Source organism: Phlebotomus argentipes, unplaced genomic scaffold (assembly GCF_947086385.1).
Source record: "Phlebotomus argentipes unplaced genomic scaffold, Phlebotomus argentipes genome assembly contig_32, whole genome shotgun sequence".
Taxonomy (NCBI): Eukaryota; Metazoa; Arthropoda; class Insecta; order Diptera; family Psychodidae; genus Phlebotomus; species Phlebotomus argentipes.
This window is the reverse complement of record NW_026776187.1, coordinates 2,437,960-2,456,562: the sequence shown is the minus strand read 5'-3', so window position 1 is coordinate 2,456,562 and position 18,603 is coordinate 2,437,960. Positions and strand designations below refer to the sequence as shown.

The 18,603-nt window shown below is 41.2% G+C and overlaps 5 protein-coding genes across 5 annotated transcripts; 3 read left to right on the top strand and 2 right to left on the bottom strand.

Annotated features, from left to right (window-relative positions):
* Positions 1 to 93: 93 nt before the first annotated feature.
* Positions 94 to 2,148, top strand: LOC132263986 (zinc finger protein 624-like). The gene is made up of 3 exons (XM_059764022.1): positions 94 to 275; positions 340 to 1,115; positions 1,180 to 2,148. Exons 1-3 carry the CDS (start codon positions 151 to 153, stop codon positions 1,824 to 1,826), a joined length of 1,548 nt encoding a protein of 515 aa, XP_059620005.1. The 5' UTR covers positions 94 to 150; the 3' UTR covers positions 1,827 to 2,148.
* Positions 2,149 to 2,177: 29 nt separating this feature from the next.
* Positions 2,178 to 3,788, top strand: LOC132263987 (gastrula zinc finger protein XlCGF57.1-like). The gene is made up of 2 exons (XM_059764023.1): positions 2,178 to 3,003; positions 3,064 to 3,788. The coding sequence occupies exons 1-2, from the start codon at positions 2,193 to 2,195 to the stop codon at positions 3,570 to 3,572; spliced, it is 1,320 nt and encodes a 439-aa protein (XP_059620006.1). The 5' UTR covers positions 2,178 to 2,192; the 3' UTR covers positions 3,573 to 3,788.
* A 5,573-nt stretch (positions 3,789 to 9,361) lies between these two features.
* Positions 9,362 to 10,661, bottom strand: LOC132264019 (proteasome subunit alpha type-4). Its single transcript, XM_059764066.1, has 2 exons — positions 10,535 to 10,661; positions 9,362 to 10,415 (listed from the first exon to the last, which is right to left on the bottom strand). The coding sequence occupies exons 1-2, from the start codon at positions 10,535 to 10,537 to the stop codon at positions 9,642 to 9,644; spliced, it is 777 nt and encodes a 258-aa protein (XP_059620049.1). The 5' UTR covers positions 10,538 to 10,661; the 3' UTR covers positions 9,362 to 9,641.
* A 288-nt stretch (positions 10,662 to 10,949) lies between these two features.
* On the top strand, positions 10,950 to 13,372 carry LOC132264017 (zinc finger and BTB domain-containing protein 41-like). Its single transcript, XM_059764064.1, has 2 exons — positions 10,950 to 11,120; positions 11,180 to 13,372. Exons 1-2 carry the CDS (start codon positions 11,067 to 11,069, stop codon positions 13,364 to 13,366), a joined length of 2,241 nt encoding a protein of 746 aa, XP_059620047.1. The 5' UTR covers positions 10,950 to 11,066; the 3' UTR covers positions 13,367 to 13,372.
* A 10-nt stretch (positions 13,373 to 13,382) lies between these two features.
* LOC132264018 (lactosylceramide 4-alpha-galactosyltransferase-like) lies at positions 13,383 to 16,576 on the bottom strand. The gene is made up of 5 exons (XM_059764065.1): positions 16,334 to 16,576; positions 15,978 to 16,258; positions 15,635 to 15,898; positions 14,092 to 14,262; positions 13,383 to 14,032 (listed from the first exon to the last, which is right to left on the bottom strand). Exons 2-5 carry the CDS (start codon positions 16,256 to 16,258, stop codon positions 13,666 to 13,668), a joined length of 1,083 nt encoding a protein of 360 aa, XP_059620048.1. The 5' UTR covers positions 16,334 to 16,576; the 3' UTR covers positions 13,383 to 13,665.
* Positions 16,577 to 18,603: the final 2,027 nt, after the last annotated feature.

Sequence of the window (18,603 nt, the reverse complement as noted above, 5' to 3'; positions counted from 1 at the left end):
CATCACAGTTCAATAGTTTTTTGAACATCGCGCGTAAACCATTATTTGAAACTATATTTAGCCAACTTCACTGCACAGCTTATGTCATAAAAGCCATAAAAGTAAGAGAAGAAGACAAGAAGTTCCCTGAAAAGTAAATAAACGAGGAAAATGGATATAAAAGTGGAAAAGGAAGATCCTGATTATGATCTTGAGGCTGAGAATCAGTTCATTGAGTGCGACATTGTGAAAGAAGAGTATGATATTCAAGAACCCCCAGAATCTGCTTATGAAAAGTGAGTTGTTGACATTTCAGTGTATATCTTAAGTTAAGATTTATGAAATCCGCTGTTTTTCTAGGAATTTTTCTGTATGTCAGGATTTTAGCATTTGCGAGGTGACTGAAGATATAGAGCCAAGTGAAAAGGAACACAAATGTCCGGTTTGTGAGAAGACATTTCAGGAATCAAGTGATATTAACAGTCATATGAAGTCTCACGTTAAAGAAGAGAAATCTTTAAAGTGCGGCATTTGTGATAAGAATTTTACCATCACATTGCGTCTGAAGAGACACATGAGAACACACAGAGAGAAAAATCTTGAATGTGCACATTGTTCAATGAAGTTCAATGACAAACGCAATCTTCTTTATCATATAAGAACTCATATAGAAAAACCGCAACCATGTGAAATCTGCAAGAAGAAGTATAAGAACTCGTATATGCTGAGAAAACATATGCGATTGAAGCATAATATTAGGACCTCATTGCGCCAATCACAATTTTTATTGTCTTGTGATGTTTGTGGTAAAAAAGTCACGAGTCAATATAATTTTGATCGCCACATGGCAAAGCACAACAAAGGCGAAAAGAAAATTGAACATGAATGCGAAATATGCCAAAGAGTTTTCAGTAGAAAATCAGTCCTTACAAGACATATAAAAATTCACAGCACGGAAAAACCGTTCTCATGTGACATTTGCAGTAAATCTTTCCGTCTCAGGAATAAAGTGAAAATTCACAGATTTGTACACTTTCCTTCTGCAGATTGTAAATATTGTGGTTTGAAGTTGAAGACAATGTATTCATTAATAGGCCATATGAGAAATTATCACAGAGGCCTTATTCAGGATGTGGGTGAGTTTTTAGAGAAAGAATTTCCTCAATTATCTCTTAATATTGCTCTTATTATTCTGTTCAGATGCAATTCCCAAGTGTACACTTTGCGGAAAAATATTTCCTTGTGCGGAAGAATTAAGGACACATGCGGAAGAACATAAATTCGAGAAACTCCTCGAATGCTCGTTTTGCGGCATGGAATTTAGTAGAAAAGGTCGCCTATCTAAACACATTGATAAACAGCATCGGAAAATACATTTCGCCTGTCCTTTTTGCCCGGCACTTTTCGATAAGAATCGCTTCTTGGAAAGCCATCTACAAGTGGATCATCCTGGACTGTCCATGGACATGAAAGGTCCTCCGTTTAAGTGTTCTATTTGCAAGAATGGTTATTTGCTGCTTGAGGACCTGACGGAACATGTAAAAATTCATCAGTGTACGAAGGGAAAGCAGAGAAGACGGAAAAATTATCTTTCTAACCCCAGAAAACAGAATAAAGTCACTTGCAAAATTTGTGGACAAACCCTAATGAAGCACAACTTGCAGAAACACATTTCAACCAGGCATAATGAAGAGCACATTTTAAATCGTAACAAAAAGAAACTCCAGAAGAAACACATGGAAAACGGATTTAAGTGTTCAATCTGCACAATTGCATGCAAAGATCTTCCTGATTTGCAGCAACATTCGATTCTTTGTGCAAGAAAACATCGTTATTTAATTGACTAATTATTGAATTGTAGCTAAAATGAATTATTTGTCAATAAAAATGCAAGTAAATTTAATTTTTCTTAACAAAATATGATTGTCATAGAATTAAGAGATCTCTTAAGATATCGCTAAGAGACAAATATTCGACTCTTTGCGAACTTTACAGCAAACTCCGCAAATGTCAATCGAGTAAACAAGAAAAGTGTGCACACGCAGGAAAATGGATATAAAAGTGGAAAAGGAAGATCTCTGTTATAATTTTGATGCTGATATTCAAACAATTAATACAGATTTAGTGAAGGAAGAGTATGAGATTCAAGAACATCCGGAGCCTGTTGATGTGAAGTGAGTTGACAGTCTTTTATTGTTTTCCATCTACAATTTATGTTATTTCCCAGAAATGTTCTTCCGGTAGAAGAAGAAATCGTCACTTTTGAGATTACAGAAGTTCCAATCGAACATGCGGAACAGTCGCAGAAACAGTTGAACTGCTCAATTTGCGCAAGGAAATTTCAGACAGCTTCTGGTTATGCTTCTCATATGAAAAGTCACACCGAAGAATCATCGAACAAATCCTACAAATGCACAATTTGTGGTGCTGGCTTTTTATATTCATATACCTTGCAGAAACACATGATTTCACACCGGGAGAGAACTTTTGAATGTGCTCATTGTTCGAAGAAATTCAAGGATAAATATACTCTCCTTCCTCATATAAAACTTCACATGGAAAAGCCTAAATCTTGCCGAATCTGCTGTAAAGTGTTCAAGAATTCTACAAGACTGAAGAGACACATAAGAGAGCGTCATAGGAAAAGAGATGAATCCCGGACAATATTTTCTTGCTACATTTGCAATCAGAAATTCCTGGCTGCACATAATTATGCGCGACATTTGGTGTCACATGAAGAAAGTGGTGAAAATATTCCGAAAAATCTTGAGTGCGAAATTTGTCATCGCACTTTCGACATGAAGAAGAGACTCATAAGACACATGAAAATTCACAGCTCAGAGACACCATATTCATGTGATATTTGCAATAAGTCATTCAAGTGGGAGAATAACATTGAGCGTCACAGAGCCACTCATTTTCCAGAGCCTGTAGAGTGTCCGTACTGCAAAAAGACCTTGAAGTCAGTCGCTCGTCTTCACTTGCATATGAAGAGGTATCACACAGGTCTTCCGCAAAATCCGGGTATGTTTTGGCAAAGAAGCTCTCATAGCGTATTTTTACTAATATTTTCATGCATTCCAGACGACACTCCTAAATGCACGGTGTGCAAGAAAGCGTTCCAGAGCCTTAAAGAACTGATGGTGCACGCGGAGGAGAAACACAAGACAGAGAAGCTGTCAGAATGCACCTTTTGTGGTTTGAAGTGCTGTTCCAAATCGAACTTGGATCGACATATTAAAGTAAAGCATTCGAAAGATCCTAAACCACGAAAAAATAAGAATACGAACGATAAAGGTCGTTGGGACTGTCCCTATTGCTCAGTGACCTTCAAGAGGAGTTGCTTCATGCTGAGACACGTACGAAAGCAACATCCTGGACTGCCTGGTTACATTAATAAAGGACCACCGTTCAAATGCACTATTTGCGGAAATGGTTATTTACTAATTGAAGACTTAATGGAACATGCTAAAATTCATAAAGAACGATTGGATTGCTATATTTGTGGGTGGATTTTTAAGAAGAAATGTAATGTTGAGAAACATATTCAAAAGAAGCATCCTGAAGAGTGTGATCAGAATGAGACACATTGAAAGGAAATCGTGAATGGTCAAGTTATCAATTTATTTCTTTATGTAAGAAAGTTTGGTTCATAAACTCTATTGAAATTACTTGTGTTTTATATCTCATTGCGTAATTGATAAGTTTAGCTGAAAAAGTGTAGTTAAATTCAGCTGTAAAAATACAATAATAATAATAACGGAAGAAATGGAAAAGCAGAGAAACTTTCGCTCCGAAATATGGATTCATGAGCCGGTATAAGATAGCGATCGCCTGACTGTCAATGAATTTCCATAGGAACTGTAACAGGTGAGCTCTGGGAAAAATCCCGCTGCTATTCAGACGGGAAAATCAGTGCTCACGATAGAGAGAGAGAGAGTCAATAGCCTCGAGAGTGGATAATTTGACTCGTACTATTGATGCGCGAGAAAAAATGACACATTTGCCACGCGTTGTGAAGCATTCTGGTGACGCTTTTTGTGTTCACTCGATGGTCAGAGGGAAAAAGAGGTCTGTGGACTGTGCAATGAAGCTGTGACGGCGACTGTTGGAGATCAATGAATCTTCTGGGCGCAGATTTTCAATTGACCGCAGTTGGTTCTTGAACCCATCGCGACAGCTGCGGAGGAATTTCTGGAAATTATTCACGGGGAGATCACTTAACTGCCCTGAAAATTGTGTACTTCCGGCGACAAAGATATATGAGAGTGAAGCGGAAACATTTAAAATGTGCATGTTTGGAAAGACAGTGTCGCGAACAAAGGGAGTGATTTTGAGAGCTTTTGTTGGTCTTTTCTTCATATGTTTGCGCCTCTCTTTTGGGTGGCTTTTGTTGCACTGTCAAGAGAGACCCTCGACTTGAGGTTGTGACTCTGGAGACCAACAGTTGTTTCCTGTGCACTTTCTGACTTGCTAATGAAGCCAGAGGACGTGAGAATCTGCGGTCAGAATTTATTAGCTGCCTTGCATTGAAAGCCCGCTATATGCGAAGAACTGCGCAGCGAAACAAGTTCAAGGTAGAATAAGTCAGGTGGAAAGAAGCACTTTTATGCAACTTTCTTCATTTCCACGCATGGCGTCTCACTTCTTCTTCTTTTCCTTTTCATGCCCACAAAATGCTGATTGATTTGTTGAGGAAAACCAATGATCTCTCAATGGACCCCAAAAGCCACTGGAATGTGGAACCTCTTTTTGATCTTCATTGTATGCTGATGAGCAAAGAGATTTCAACCACTCCAGAGAGAGAATGGGGGTCAATCAATTCTGGTGCGTGTTGCACAAAAATGGTCAAGTGGCAATTTATGAGGATTTCACGGTGGCGATCGATTGCGAATGGCGGAGAAAAGTAGATTGGCTCACCACGTTGTTTATCACTGTGTCCAAATAACAGGAATCGTTCGTGAGTGTCTAGAAATTCATAGATGTTCTCCTCGTTGACCTGCAAGAAAATGGAACAAAGCATTAAAATGGTTAATGATTGTCTTCGTCAGATTTATCGCTGATTATCAGATATCTGCGTGTTATCAAATATGAATAGCATCAAGAGCCAGATGTAATTGTTGCTGATGAAACCAACGATGTGGCGACAATTCCTTTTTGGCCATTAAGAAATGTCCGCTGAACAATTAATGTTAAATAGTGAAACTGATTAATTACAAAATTGTCGTGCTGAAGAACGCACAATAGTGGGAGGTCCGAATTGTATCGTCACGATGAGGTCAGACTTGAAGGATTTGAAAGAGCTTTTTTCTCTCCATCGCACTTAACAATCAATACCGAATTGATTTTCACACGCGCATTTATGCTGAGATTAATCCACAATTCCCAGACATCGTTGGTGTGTTCATTTGACTACAACTTTTAGCATATTTCCTCCATTTGTTACATCGTGCTTTTTCTTGTTACACCTCACGCACCAGATACAGAACAAAAGAGCCTTAGAAAATTGTGTGTGTTGTTCTTTCCGTGTTGAAGCACAGCCAGAAACACATTTAATTTCAATTTCAATAATACACGAGAAATTGATGGTGACTCTCGTGATGTGTAACGGAGGAGGAGAATGAAAAGCAAAACATATGGGCAAAAGAAGAAGGGGAGGTGAAGTACCTTGAGTTTTCTTTTACCGTTTCTTCAATTGAAATTGAAATTTTTATCTCCTCTGCATATCATTCAAATTTGACCTTTTCATTCATGCGTCATTCCGCACTCTGAGGATGTGTTTTCATTCTTGTTCGCGAGAGCATCAACAATATTCCAATATAATGAATAATGTGAAGAAAAAAAAAGAGATGACTTAAAAGATGGTACAAACTAAAGCAATTTCTCCGCGAGTTGGTGTGTATTTTTTAGAGCGCAAAGAAGAAAAAAAAATGCAGAGACGTCTTGGCGATGCTTCATATTGCTAATTTCCTGATTAATGGTGCTAAATTTTTGTTGGCAGTGATGAAAAAGGGGCATTAAAGCATTAAAACAATACACGAAATCAGATATGGAGTCATCATTTTGGCGATGGTATGAAAAATTTAATTATTTATGGGAAAATGTTTCACTTTTACTCCCTTCGAAATTTAAATACTTTGTTATTTGCTTCTCTTGGGATTATTCGTATATATCACTTCAATTGTTTTCCACGATTTAAGACACTTCCTCGTAACTCGTCTCTTTTTTTCTGCATGCACAAACTGAGAGAAAATAAGAGCAGAAGAAGTATTCTGCAATATCCACTTAATTAAGTTGCGCGCGCTTCTGTGTGTAATAAATGCAGATAAGAAGTTATATAAAAGGCAAGAAGAGACTTGGAATTGAAATAAAGTGGATGAAATATTATCTGATGAAATTTCTTGCATGTCGTAGAATAATATTTTAGCAATCTTCAAATGCATATTCGTGGTTATTTCACTATTTCGTGAGTTCTTAGCGGGAGATTTCAATGATGGAGCAGAACAGGAAATCCATATTAAAATATAGGGGAAAGAGGGGGTTTTTCTGGCACCCACTTTTCCCCATGCAATCTAATAATCTAATGAACACTTGCCAAGCATAAATATGCACTCTTTATGGATGCTTTCCAGTGCAATTTCTCTCTCGCAGTCTTGAAAAAATAGAGGGAAAAACGCATAAAATCTTACCTTTTGTCCTCTATAATTAACACTGCAATTCCGTGTGACTTGAAAGTGATTTCCATGAATAAGATCAACGAGATACAGCGCAATGAATAGAAGAAGAAGCATATTTCTTCCTTTGCCCTTCACTGCCATATGCGATAAATTTCCACAAATAACCAATTAATTCACTCTCTGTTTATGCTTTACATGTTGATTCTAATGCAAACAAGTGTGAAGAGCGACGTTTTTGCCATGAATGAATTCAACATATGAATTCTTTGTGTTCTTTTTGTGTACTATAAGAGCTTTTGTGGGTCTTCCTTGGGCAAAGCGCACACACAATTCAAGGTGTTTTCACTGGATTTTTCCTTGTACATATGTAAGAGAGAAGAAATAAATCACAGGGACTCCGCGAGGTTGATTTTCGGCTGAGAGATGGAACAATTGGCGTCCATTCTTCGCGTGAGGCAAAGGAAGACTGTGAAATTTAAAGAGCAGTCCGTGGATGTTGTTCTTTGCCGAAGAAAAGCCAACCACTGTAGAGAGCCACCGTTACTTTGCCAATCTTCCACTTCAGTGTGAAGCCAGTGCTGGTGCAGATGAAGAGGCCGATGGAATCTGCATGTTGTTGCACTGAAACTTGCGCTGGTGAGACCGATAAATTGCCTTTTGGAGGTCAACACAATTATTTAACACAGAATTCCACCGCATGCCCAAGAAATTGCAAGTCGCAAGAATTTCCAATTGAAATCTCACTGAAAGTGGATTGAATGGGTGTATTTTTCGGGCATATAAAAGGAACGGATGATGGAACACAATAGCACAAGATGAGCCACGGAGAGTGTGTTGAAATTGAATTTCCAGCTAGAGAGGGTGAAGAAATTGCTCCGCAAGAGAATTTAGACTCGATTGCACCCTCTTTTTTGGCAACTTCCGCACGCGCGCGCACACAGCTTCCAAGTCTCTCGCACTCGGGAGGGAATTCACTGAACTCACGGTGAAGCCATCCGACCTGGGACGGGCGATGCGATGTGGATGGCGATTCGAGGTGTACTGAAAATATGTTGCGGAGCGGCGGAAAAGAATGGCGAGTGGAATGAATTTCACGCCGAAGAGTTGTAATTTTCGAAAGTGTGGGTGGTTTGCGGAGCTCTATTAATGGTCATTAAATGGGATTGTACTCAGGTTCCACGTGGTGCACGGCCAATTGTCTGGCTGTCGGTGGCAACAGTGATGCGCAGAGTCCTTCCCTGGAGAGTGACTGGGCGGTTAGAAATCGAGGGGTTGCTCTCACCGATGTGATCTTGAGCCATTTAATTGCGGGGAATCTCTTTGCGAAATTGACTTCGCGAGGATTTCATCAACTTCACATTTCGCTGTTTTGATTTTTTATTTTTGTGAAAAATGTATTTCACTATAGCGTTTAATTCATTTCAGAGTCAATAACAGAGGAGAGTTAATTATTGTAAAATGCATGAAGAAATTTGTGAAAAGATTCAAATGCTCTTCACCCCTTGAAAATTGTATTCATGCTGGCATTTTCCAAAGAGATCAATTCAGGTAATTTGAATCAAAAGTGTATCATAAGCCGAAGACAATGAAGTGGAAGACACAGTGATGGGAATCGCAACACATTTTGATTAAATAGCAGGTTGTTGCTGTGTTGGAAAGTCTTCTTCCATCGCGATCGCTCCGATCTCAACACATGATGCATTTTCGTGAGAGTGTGAAATTTATTTCCACACTTGATCTTGTTTCTCAGGTCGCATCGGCAGCGGAAGAAAAGCCGTGCGCGCTGCATTTGGATGTCACGGAGGAAATTCATCAACTTCCATGTCTGAATTTTCAGCGGGTCACCCAGCAAAATGTGCAAAGAGACATTTTCGTGCATCAGAGCGTGTCACCAATTCATAATTGGCTCAGTTTTCCGTCTCCCTCCCACTCTCTGGGTGAGTATAACATCAGTTGTGCGTTAGTTTGTGCGTTTTCAGTGAGCATTAGGCGAGCAGGAACAATTGCCGCCCATAAAGTGGCCTTTTTTCACACAAACACGATCATCAAATGATCTCTGGTCCATAACCAAAGCCATACACACATCTCACGATCATTTCGGTGGGAATCATTTTCACTCAAATATAATGCACTACAAACGCAGAATTGCAACTTTTACTCTCATCTGTGGTCACATTTGTGGACAATTGAATAGAAATTGCATCAATTTTGCCCTGAATTGGTCACACAATATCCATAAAAAGCATCAAAATGTCACCGCGCTGAACTGAAATGGCAATTATACTGCACAGATTGTGAGTTTGTTGCCTTATCAGTTCACTCAACTTCCCACAATATCAATTCACCTGCTAATCACCGCTCATTTCCATGATTTTTACTACGTTTTGTCTCCCACATTGTAGCGTTCATTCCCCGTTCATTCTCAGTGGTTATTTCGCGATGTGGTGCTCTTAATTAATTGCTCGACGTCAACATCTTCTCAGAGTGGTTTGTCTACTTGGCCGGACCTGCGAAGGCAACAAAGCCCATCATTTTTCGCAAATTCTGACTGGTGAAACTCGTGGCGACTTCCGCGCCAAAAAAAATCCCTGCCTGTGTCCATATATTAGCCAGCCAAATGGGAAAACGAGCAAAGCTCTGATACTTTGAGAATTGTCTATAGTCATTGTTCTCTTCACGCCCTGTGAAAAATTGAATTTTTAATTGAAATCTGCGCGTTTCCCCAATTTTTATTGTCTGCCCCATGCCTTGACCATGGTACTATATTCCCAACAATGTGTCATTTGCGAATATATTTTAACTCATTGCGGCATTTGCATATTTTCTCCCTTTCCTCTTTTGCTGCGCCTCTAATGCCTGTTTTTCTTTCCGGACACTCTAATTGATCCATCAGCCGAAGAAGCGGGCATTCTTAATTATAGAATAGCAAAGTTTTTATTATTGAAGATCTCTCCTGACAAAAAAGATAAATTGTGAACAAATCCATTACTTCTGCGCCAACTTCTCCTTCTTGGCGGCCTCCAGTTCCGCCTCAATCTTCTCATACTTGGCGATCAGGGCGTCCACATCGGCATTCGAGAGGATCTTTATGACCGTCTTCCCGTTCTCCCTGGTCAGCGTGGCCATTTCCACCTTCTCAGACGTGAGCTTTGTCATGTCGAGACTCTTGCTCAGCACCTTCACGGCCAAATCCTGCGCCTCGCCCAGCGTGATCTCGTTCTCCTTCAGCTCCTGCTTCAGCGCCGACACGGCCGCGCCGGAGTTGTTGCCGATGCAAGTCGCCCGCCAGCCGCTGTAGTTGCCGCTGGGATCTGACTGGTAGAGCTGGTAGCCGTAGTGCTTGTCCCAGCCCATGTACAGGATGGACACGCCGAAGGGCCTCTTGCCGCCGTACTGCGTGTACGCCTGCTTGATGTCGCACAAGTACGACACGAGCTGCTCGCAGGGCATCGCCTCGCCGTAGTTGATCTGATACCGCTGGGCAATCACGCGCAGCTCATTCGTGAGCACGTTGGCGTCCGACGTGATTCCGGCCACGGAGCACACCATATCGTCGTTCAGCTTGTAGATCTTCTCGGAGAAGATCGCTCCGTCCAGGAGTTTGTTGGTGTTGCGTCGCTCAGCCGCTAGCAAGATGCCGTCCTTGGCCAGGATGCCCAGACACGTGCCGGCGTGGGAGATGGCCTCCATGGCGTACTCCACCTGGTACAGGCGCCCCTCCGGGGAGAATATTGTCGTCCGGGAGTCATAACGCCGTGCCTGGAAGCCAATGACAGTGCATATAAATACACGGGCATAACCTCTTCGCGACACCACGGCAAAATCGCCGGTTTTCACACGAAATTCCAACCATTTCCCACTCTATCCACGCAGCTTACCATTTTGTGTTACACTGGGGAGTGAAATTGCTCGGGAAAGTAGATAAATGTCGCGGAAATTGGGAGAAGAGCTAATAAAAACACTTCGTCACCTTCACTAAACAAAATTGAAAATGTGTGGTTATGTTGCCAACTGTACTAAAATTTTCCGGTCGATGAAACCCGGCTGGACGCGCGCACGCAACAATTCAAATCTAACAGATTTGCAGTGCTTGGTAAATAAATTCCAAAATTTCTTCTGAAAATTTAGAAAACTTATATCATTGTATTGTATAAAGTTTAGGAATTGGAAGTGTATAGAAATCAGGAACACATGAGACATCATAAAATCGATAAAATCTCAAAATGAACCGGCTTTAGTACTAAAATCCCAAATTTGTCGCCGCGAAACGTATTTCTGGCTCACAATTCAGAAATGTAAACAAATCATATCGAGTTTTGACGAAAAAATGTTGAATTTCAAGTAATTTCTTAATTTCTTGCGTATTCGCAGCTTTGTAATGTGTTATTTCTGTGATTAAAAAGTTCCACGATGTCCTCAATTAACAATAACAACCAAATTCTTCTAATCAAGATAAAATTGCAGGTAAGAATGATCGACGAAATGTCAACCAGTAGAATTTCTTGTAAAATTCTGTCTTTCAGGTGCTTAAACTCGTTGACTATGTGAAGAAACTTGATGATTCTGACCGGAAGGATGCTATTCACTTCATTCTGTACCGAATATCACAGATTGAGAACTTTAGTGCGAAGCACAGCCTTGAAGTCTGGGGAAGAATAGCGTCAGGATGCTTCGGAGGCAGAATTGGGAGGAAATACTGCAGTGATAGGAGACTCGGCAGGCTCAACAATCCTCTGAAGATCTCTCGGATAATATCCTTCAGCATTGCCCGCAGGAATTCCCACATAATCCGGCAAAGCTCTGAATACTTGAGACGATATCTTGGCAACAGTTGGTCTTGTCTTCATGGCGCAATCATCCGAAGCATTGCTAGCAAATCCCTTCCAGAGGCTGTATTCGAGAGTAGAGAATGTGACGAAGATTCTGATGCTCAAGACTTTGACGATGAGATCGAATCCAGAACTTTTCCATCTGATTCGGAAGTGTGTGAGAGGAAAACGGAGAAACGACGAGCTCGAGTGAAGATCAAGAAGCTCAAAGTCCCAAAGAGAGAGATCTTCAGTTGCTTCCAGTGTCCGAAGGTGTACAAGAAGCGACAGAACATAGTGGATCACTATGCAGCTAAGCATCGAGGCTTCTGTGCGGATTGTGGTGAGGAACTTGGCGTTGAAGCGACTGCCAAGATTTATCACAATCGCACAAAACATTTGGAGGAGTTTCCGTTCGTGTGCGACATCTGCGGAGAGTCGATGTCGCGCAATCAGCAATTTCAGGCTCACCTGGAGGCGCACAAGAGGAAACCCGTGAAAATTGAAGTGCCGAAAGTGCCAAAAATCCGTGAGAAGAAGCCGAAGAAGAATCGCTATGCTATTGTCCTTCCGGATGGGGTGATTTGTTCCTTCTGCGGAGCACAATTTCCTAATCCGAGCCTCCTGAACATTCACAAGGCTTGTCACCACTCCAATCGCACATTTCAGTGCGAAGTGTGTTCAATGGTGTTCAAGCTGCGCTCGAATTACTTGCGACACAAGAAAATCCACACTGTGCAGGAGAAGAAGCATGTCTGCGAGACTTGTGGCGCGAAATACAGCACGAAATCCGCTCTGAAGGATCACACGAAGCTTGCGCATGATAAGATGGGATTTTCCTGTGAAGTGTGCGGAAAGGTGTTTGGAGTTGAGAGATTTCTCAAGCGTCACAGTAAAACACACTCTTCGGAGCGTCCTTATGCCTGTGATCTCTGTCCGCAGACCTTCAAGATTCGCCATCACTGCGACAGACACAGAAAAACTGTTCACAGAGAGCTCACAGTGAGTGAGAATGGGAAGAAGATTCCGGAGAAGGTGCAGGAAGTGCAGAAGAGGAAGGAAGTTATGAAGGAAATCGCTTTGGAGCCAGCAAAGGAACTTCCAGCAGCGACAGAATCCACAATCCTTCAGATGATCTCCGATCAAATACCCACTGAAGTGATGCCAATGGCAACGGCTGAGCCGACGCCGTCGCAATGCTATCAGGACGACTTCCCTCTGCCCACAGAGATGATGCAACCGATGCAGCCTTACGAGACGCAGGCAAACTATGGCTATCAGGAGAACTACAGTCTCCCGCAGGACGCCTACATTCCCTCTCAGACGAACTACACACTGAATCCGCAGGGAATCATCGAGATTCCACCGGCAAATGTGGATTCACAGCTTCTGGGCGACACTTCCTTTCTTCCGCAGTATCCTTACGATGTGTGGAACAATCAATTTGACTGTCAGAGCACAATTAACCAGCAGACGATGCCACAGCACTCCCAGGCGACGTACAACATCGGCAGCATTCTCACGAATCTCGAGCTGATGGAGAACAACGCCACATTCGATCCCAGTTACGACTTCTTCGAGTCGGCGCCGCAGCAACAGCAATTTTACGGAAATGGACAGAGTTGCTCCGAGTCGGAGATCTTGCAGTGGCAGAAGATGGATCAGTACGACTTCAACAGTCAGAATCACACACTCACAGACATTTCCAACACATTTCTGCGCGATGAGCAGCGTCAGAACAGCAATATCAGCTCCTTCGTGAACTCCTTCGGCGGTGAAATGAGCGAAGAACAGCAGATCTTCAATGCCAACAATGTGAATGTTATGCTGCCGTCCCTCGCGGACTACCTGCAGAATCACTACAACCCATTTAACTCTATGCAAGAAGATGTTGAGCATTAGAGAGCAAATAAAACGAAGGCCAATTCTTTGATATGAAATTCATACATGTTTTTCTTATTCTTCAATTTGATGCATGCCATCAGAAATAACAGCATATTTTATGACACAAAAATACATTCTTGAAAAATCAAAAGCATACATTTAAATAATAATAAAAATGAGATTCTGAGAAGAGTGATGAATACAGTTCTCATGAGGCTTCTATTTGTACATTATATTTTGATCATATTGTGATTTCTACTCCTTGAGACGTTGGAATTTGTGAGTCGCTCTTTAAATTCTCTTGTTCTCTATATCCCTTAGAAGAAGTCACCGCTCGACCTGTAGACTCTGGGACAGTACTCGTCGGCCAGCTGGCCGTACGCCGAGGTGCTGCCGACGCGAATGCGCTCCTTGGATGAGTGTTTGTTCCAGAAGTGCACAACAATTGACTTGTTGTTGACTAACTCGAGAACTTCTTTGGTCTTCTTTTCGCTGAAAAAGTGACGCCAATCCTTCCAGCCGATCGCATAGAAGGCATTGATGGGGAACACCTTGAAGCCTCGGCATCTGTCGCGAGTCATGAACAGTGGTCGATCGGTCTGGCAAACTTTGCGGAGGACACGCGTAATTACACCTGGACCATTATTGCCCCAATCATCGCCGTTGAAGTTCAGCTGAAAATCACTGGGAGAAGAGACAGAGAAGTCAGCTTTGAATCCATTTCGCCCGCGAATCAATCTCACCTGAGGCACATTTCAGCGATTTCATGGCCAAATCCATCGTAGTCGAGATTTATGATGCCGGCAGCGACGAAATCCTCCGATTCAGCGCCAGCATAGTTGGAAGGAACTGTGTCGAAGTTCACCTTGACGATTACATCCAAATCCAGGTATGTTCCACCCCATTTGTACAGGCTGTGTGATTGATTTGATCACTAATAATTAGTATTGAGGTTTTTCAAAATATTTGAAAGAAATTTGACTGAGAAATTCTGGCAAATCGCCAAATTTAGAATTTACATTCCAAACTAGAAGATTGGATTGTCTGGCATTTTTCCGTGGAATTCAATTTATACCCATAGAAAGATCGCGAAATCTATAAATAGCATTCTTGGAAAAGAAGCCCCTCAATTCTATGTGAAATCAAGAAAGACATGCTTTATGGTTTAGGGGGTAAAAGCGGGGTTAAAAGTCATGTGATAATTTACAGCGCAGTTCATTTTCCTAACGATTTGGGCCCGAATTTTATCACACAATTAAGAAATAATGACTCTTTTGCAAATGCGCACAATACAGAAATCATAATGAATATTATTTGTGAAACAGAAACTAATTACCACACTTAAATGTATATGAATGGGAGCAGAAGAATTTTATGGATTTTGCTGAATTCAAGTGCATTCGCGTCAAATGCACGCGAAACCCTTTCAAGCGCGCTGTCGACTTAAGAGAACACCTGGGTCAAACTGGGAATAAAGCGAATGAGCAATATGAGAGCGCGTGCAGAAGTTCGTCACGCGCGAAGGCTCATGAATGCGACCCTGAACATTATGTTGTCTTTGGCGTTGATGAGCTTCAGGTGAACATTTGAGTGCTATTGTATGGCCAAGAGGGATGTAAAATTCTGTCTAAGAGTTTTTCAGCGAAAAAATATGTCAAGGAAATTCAATTAGTGCATTCTTCAGGTGGTCTGATACTTCATCGTAGAAACGGGACCCCGAAGGCCCGTAATACTTCTGGGAAATAATGAAAGAGTCAAAAATTTGTTGATTTGCCACCTCGCAATGGCACACACAGCAAAAAGAGAGTACTTCACTTTACATATAAAGAAAAACAATGAGAAAACCAACACTAAATGTAAAACAATGAGTCGCAAAAAGCAAAAGCAAAAAAAAACTCTTGAAAAAGATAGAAAAACTCAAAAAGCCTATCGTGCTAAATGAAGAAAAATACGATTTGAAGTAACATTCGACTACCTTTTTCTCTCTTTTCACACACAAAAGCACAAACCGTGCTTTTTAACTTATTCTCTTAATCTTAACACACCCATAAGATGTGTGATAAATCAATTCAACTCGAGAGTTGCCAATCAAATAGTGATACGAAAAACCACATTGCAAGGTTTATGAGTCACACAACTATCAAAACTATCAGTGTAAATGTTCTTGCGGTGCAATTAACCAAAAAACTAAATTGTATTATTCTCACATGAAGGTTTCAGACACCAACAAAAAGGTGGAACGCGCAATTTGAAAGGCACGTCTTGTAAGAAGTGTTGAGAACTTGCCTGAGATATCTGAGGAAGTCGGACACATGAGAGTTCATGTATGACGAGTAGAAAATCTGTCCATCGCGAATCCAATCGGCAATGGGCGTTCCAACTGCATAATTCCAGAGATTCACGTTGCGAAAGTGAATGTTGTCGTAGGATTTGAGAGCGTCTATCAGCGGGAGAGATGTCTTATTGAGGAATCCAACAGGAGATGCGAATAGGACGAAAACGTCCCACTTCGGATTCATCTTGGCGGCGGATTCAATGGCACAGGCTTGTCTGGAGAATGTCAAGAAGAAAAGGAAGAAAATACTTGAGTCCCTGTGATTGTGAGAAGAGAGAGAGACAAGGAAAGTACCTCGAATTGAGCTTAATTATTTGATCCTGAGAGCAGGATGTTTCGTGAAAAAATATCGTTTGACTGTATGTTGGTGTCTTATTGTCTTCCATGATGTCTGTCAGGAGGAGATCCGTGTTGAGGCCATCCGGAAGGATAAAACACTTTGTCTTATTGTTACGAAATGCATGCTTGAGGGTTACTATCGCAGACAGTGTGAGTAGAAATGCAATTAATGCGAGGATCAGAGAGGATTTTCTGGGATTTTGACGACGATGAAGTAACTTGAGGCATCGTGGCATCTGAAATGCAGACAAATCAATCACACTTAATTCCCCCAAATTCTCATTTTCGCAACTTTCTCCCATGCATCTTACCTTAATTGGGGGATATGTTGAGGAGTCGCCTGATGCGCCCAGAAAAGCCGACTGATAAGTCAAATTTTGTCAAATATACCTCAGGACAGACGGTCAGCTGTGCGTCATTTACATGAATACTTCACTGACTATAAACGCAACTTGGTAAATCGATATCAACACTAAATACATTTCTTTGAATTGAAATTTATTATTAAAGTAATTTTGACCCTCGCCCGTTCGCGACTGAGATTGTTTTGACGTTTCACCAGCTGCGGAGGGAATGTAGTTCACGAAAGCGATTCAGCGCAGAGCCTCTGTGCAGAAAAGAGAGTCACTTCGAGCAGTGGCACTTTTCTACGCGTAGTAAAATACTCGCTCTACAATGTTTAAATGTCAACAATCAGTTCACAAGTGAAAATTTCTGGAAAATGCCAGTCCTTGGTGGATTCGAATGATTCTGCAAAATTGCTGCGCTTCTCGCTTTCAGTATGTAATTTCTACAATATTTGCACAATTTTTATGGTAAAAACACAGCATTTTGCTCATACCATCGCTCGGGTCGATCCCGTCAGATTCCCTTCAGAATTTTGGTCTGCAGATCAACTTTTGGCGCCTTCACACAATCCGATTTTCTCCACAATGATGGCTCATTATGGACGAAATCATTAAATTTTTGAGTTTTTTCCACAATATAAATTCATTTCCTTGACGATTTTCTCGATTTTCCACATGAAATTGGTCTATTTTGACCATTTTGACAGCAATCGCATTGTCAGACACGTCAAACTCAAATTCAGCGCGGGTTGCCCAACGTAAAATCTGCAGGCACACACTCGACATAAAAATGTCGTGAGCAGGAAGGAAAATACACGATTCGCGTGGGGAAGAAAGAGATGTTCGTGGACAAATTACAAATGACAAATGCTGTGTTTTCACCATTATAATTTTCTGAATCTCCTAGAGGTTTTTTTTCTCAATGAATTTGAAGAAACAAGACAGAAACATATCAGATTTTGGGTATTTCTTCCTCTAGACACAAATGTGTGCTTTTTTGCATGCATTTCTGCATTTTTTTTTATGGTAAACACACGTTGCGGAAGATTGACAAATTTGGCGAAAAGAACACTGTTCGTCTCGACTAAATGACCCATGTGACGTCTGGGTGTCCATAAATTTGCTCATAGTGTCGTGCCAAGATCGTGGGTGGAGATGATAAATTAGCGATTTATGCACAAAGTGCTATTTTTGTGGTTGCACTTTCTAAAATAGACCCGATAGCACATTTATCGTCACATTTCTCTACTCTTTTTTCTTTAACCGTCATTGAGACAAATATTCCGATGACCAGAGATTATTTTCAGTAACACACGTGTGGGAATTGTTTTGATAACACCGCAGAAGAGAGCGAATTTTGGGGTGTTCTTGAGATCATGGCGAAGTCGCATTGATGCAATCAACTCCACATTTGTTTATATCACTAAAATATTTTAATCCTTGTTTATGCTATGAAAAACCACACTCACCATTTGCTGCGCCACTGAAAAGTTCTCCTCTATTTTGAGTTTAAGACTATTGGTTTCATCATCGAGAGATGCTCTACTGACAAGGTCACAATGAAAGTCAAGAATGTTAGCATTCTTTCATGCGTTTTCATCAATGAATTTCCAAATTTCTCCCCTTCGACTTTCCATCAGCGCACATGTAAGCTTCAAATGCCAATATTTGAGTTGTGCAAAAATAAACCAGGATCTCTCTCAACATAATCTCGAGCGCTGCCAAGCGTCAGCTGAGTGCAAATTACGCATATAAGGCAGAGGGTTGGCAAGTAGTCCAAATCTGTGCTGTCTTCCTCTTGATTCTGCTTCCCCTTTTTCCCTCGAGTCGCAATTCCAATTGCGACTCGTACACTGAATTCTGGGTGTGTTTTCCATGCAATTTGGCAGCGATCTTCCTCCTTGCTGTCTTGTCTATTTGGTAATTTTCTATTAATAATCATATACTCCACTACGCGCAAAAAGTGCTCCACGATAAAGTCAATGTTAATTGAAATACCATGTGTATTGGAAGTATTTAAGGAATGCGCACATGTAGATTGAATTATAATTGCGCCATTTCTTCTTCAAAACATCATCGGGGACTCGTGCGCATTAGGAGGCACCGGAAAAGTCTCCGCATGACTTGGGAAATCATTTCTGAGCCACATTGAATTTATTTCATATTTTCACGATGTTGCGAATTGATGTGAAGTGATGATGTTTTCAGTTCGAATGCAACCTAAAATAGCTTTT

Excerpts from the sequence above, each read along its gene's own strand:
- LOC132263986 (XM_059764022.1), top strand. The coding sequence starts at position 151 with ATGGATATAAAAGTGGAAAAGGAAGATCCTGATTATGATCTTGAGGCT. Across the intron at positions 276-339 it reads CCAGAATCTGCTTATGAAAA|GAATTTTTCTGTATGTCAGG; the intron begins GTGAGTTGTTGA and ends CTGTTTTTCTAG. Across the intron at positions 1,116-1,179 it reads AGGCCTTATTCAGGATGTGG|ATGCAATTCCCAAGTGTACA; the intron begins GTGAGTTTTTAG and ends TATTCTGTTCAG.
- LOC132263987 (XM_059764023.1), top strand. The coding sequence starts at position 2,193 with ATGTTATTTCCCAGAAATGTTCTTCCGGTAGAAGAAGAAATCGTCACT. Across the intron at positions 3,004-3,063 it reads AGGTCTTCCGCAAAATCCGG|ACGACACTCCTAAATGCACG; the intron begins GTATGTTTTGGC and ends CATGCATTCCAG.
- LOC132264017 (XM_059764064.1), top strand. The coding sequence starts at position 11,067 with ATGTCCTCAATTAACAATAACAACCAAATTCTTCTAATCAAGATAAAA. Across the intron at positions 11,121-11,179 it reads TAATCAAGATAAAATTGCAG|GTGCTTAAACTCGTTGACTA; the intron begins GTAAGAATGATC and ends TCTGTCTTTCAG.
- LOC132264018 (XM_059764065.1), bottom strand. The coding sequence starts at position 16,258 with ATGCCACGATGCCTCAAGTTACTTCATCGTCGTCAAAATCCCAGAAAA. Across the intron at positions 14,263-15,634 it reads GACTTCCTCAGATATCTCAG|CCTGTACAAATGGGGTGGAA; the intron begins GCAAGTTCTCAA and ends TCAATCACACAG. Across the intron at positions 14,033-14,091 it reads ATCGCTGAAATGTGCCTCAG|TGATTTTCAGCTGAACTTCA; the intron begins GTGAGATTGATT and ends CTCTTCTCCCAG.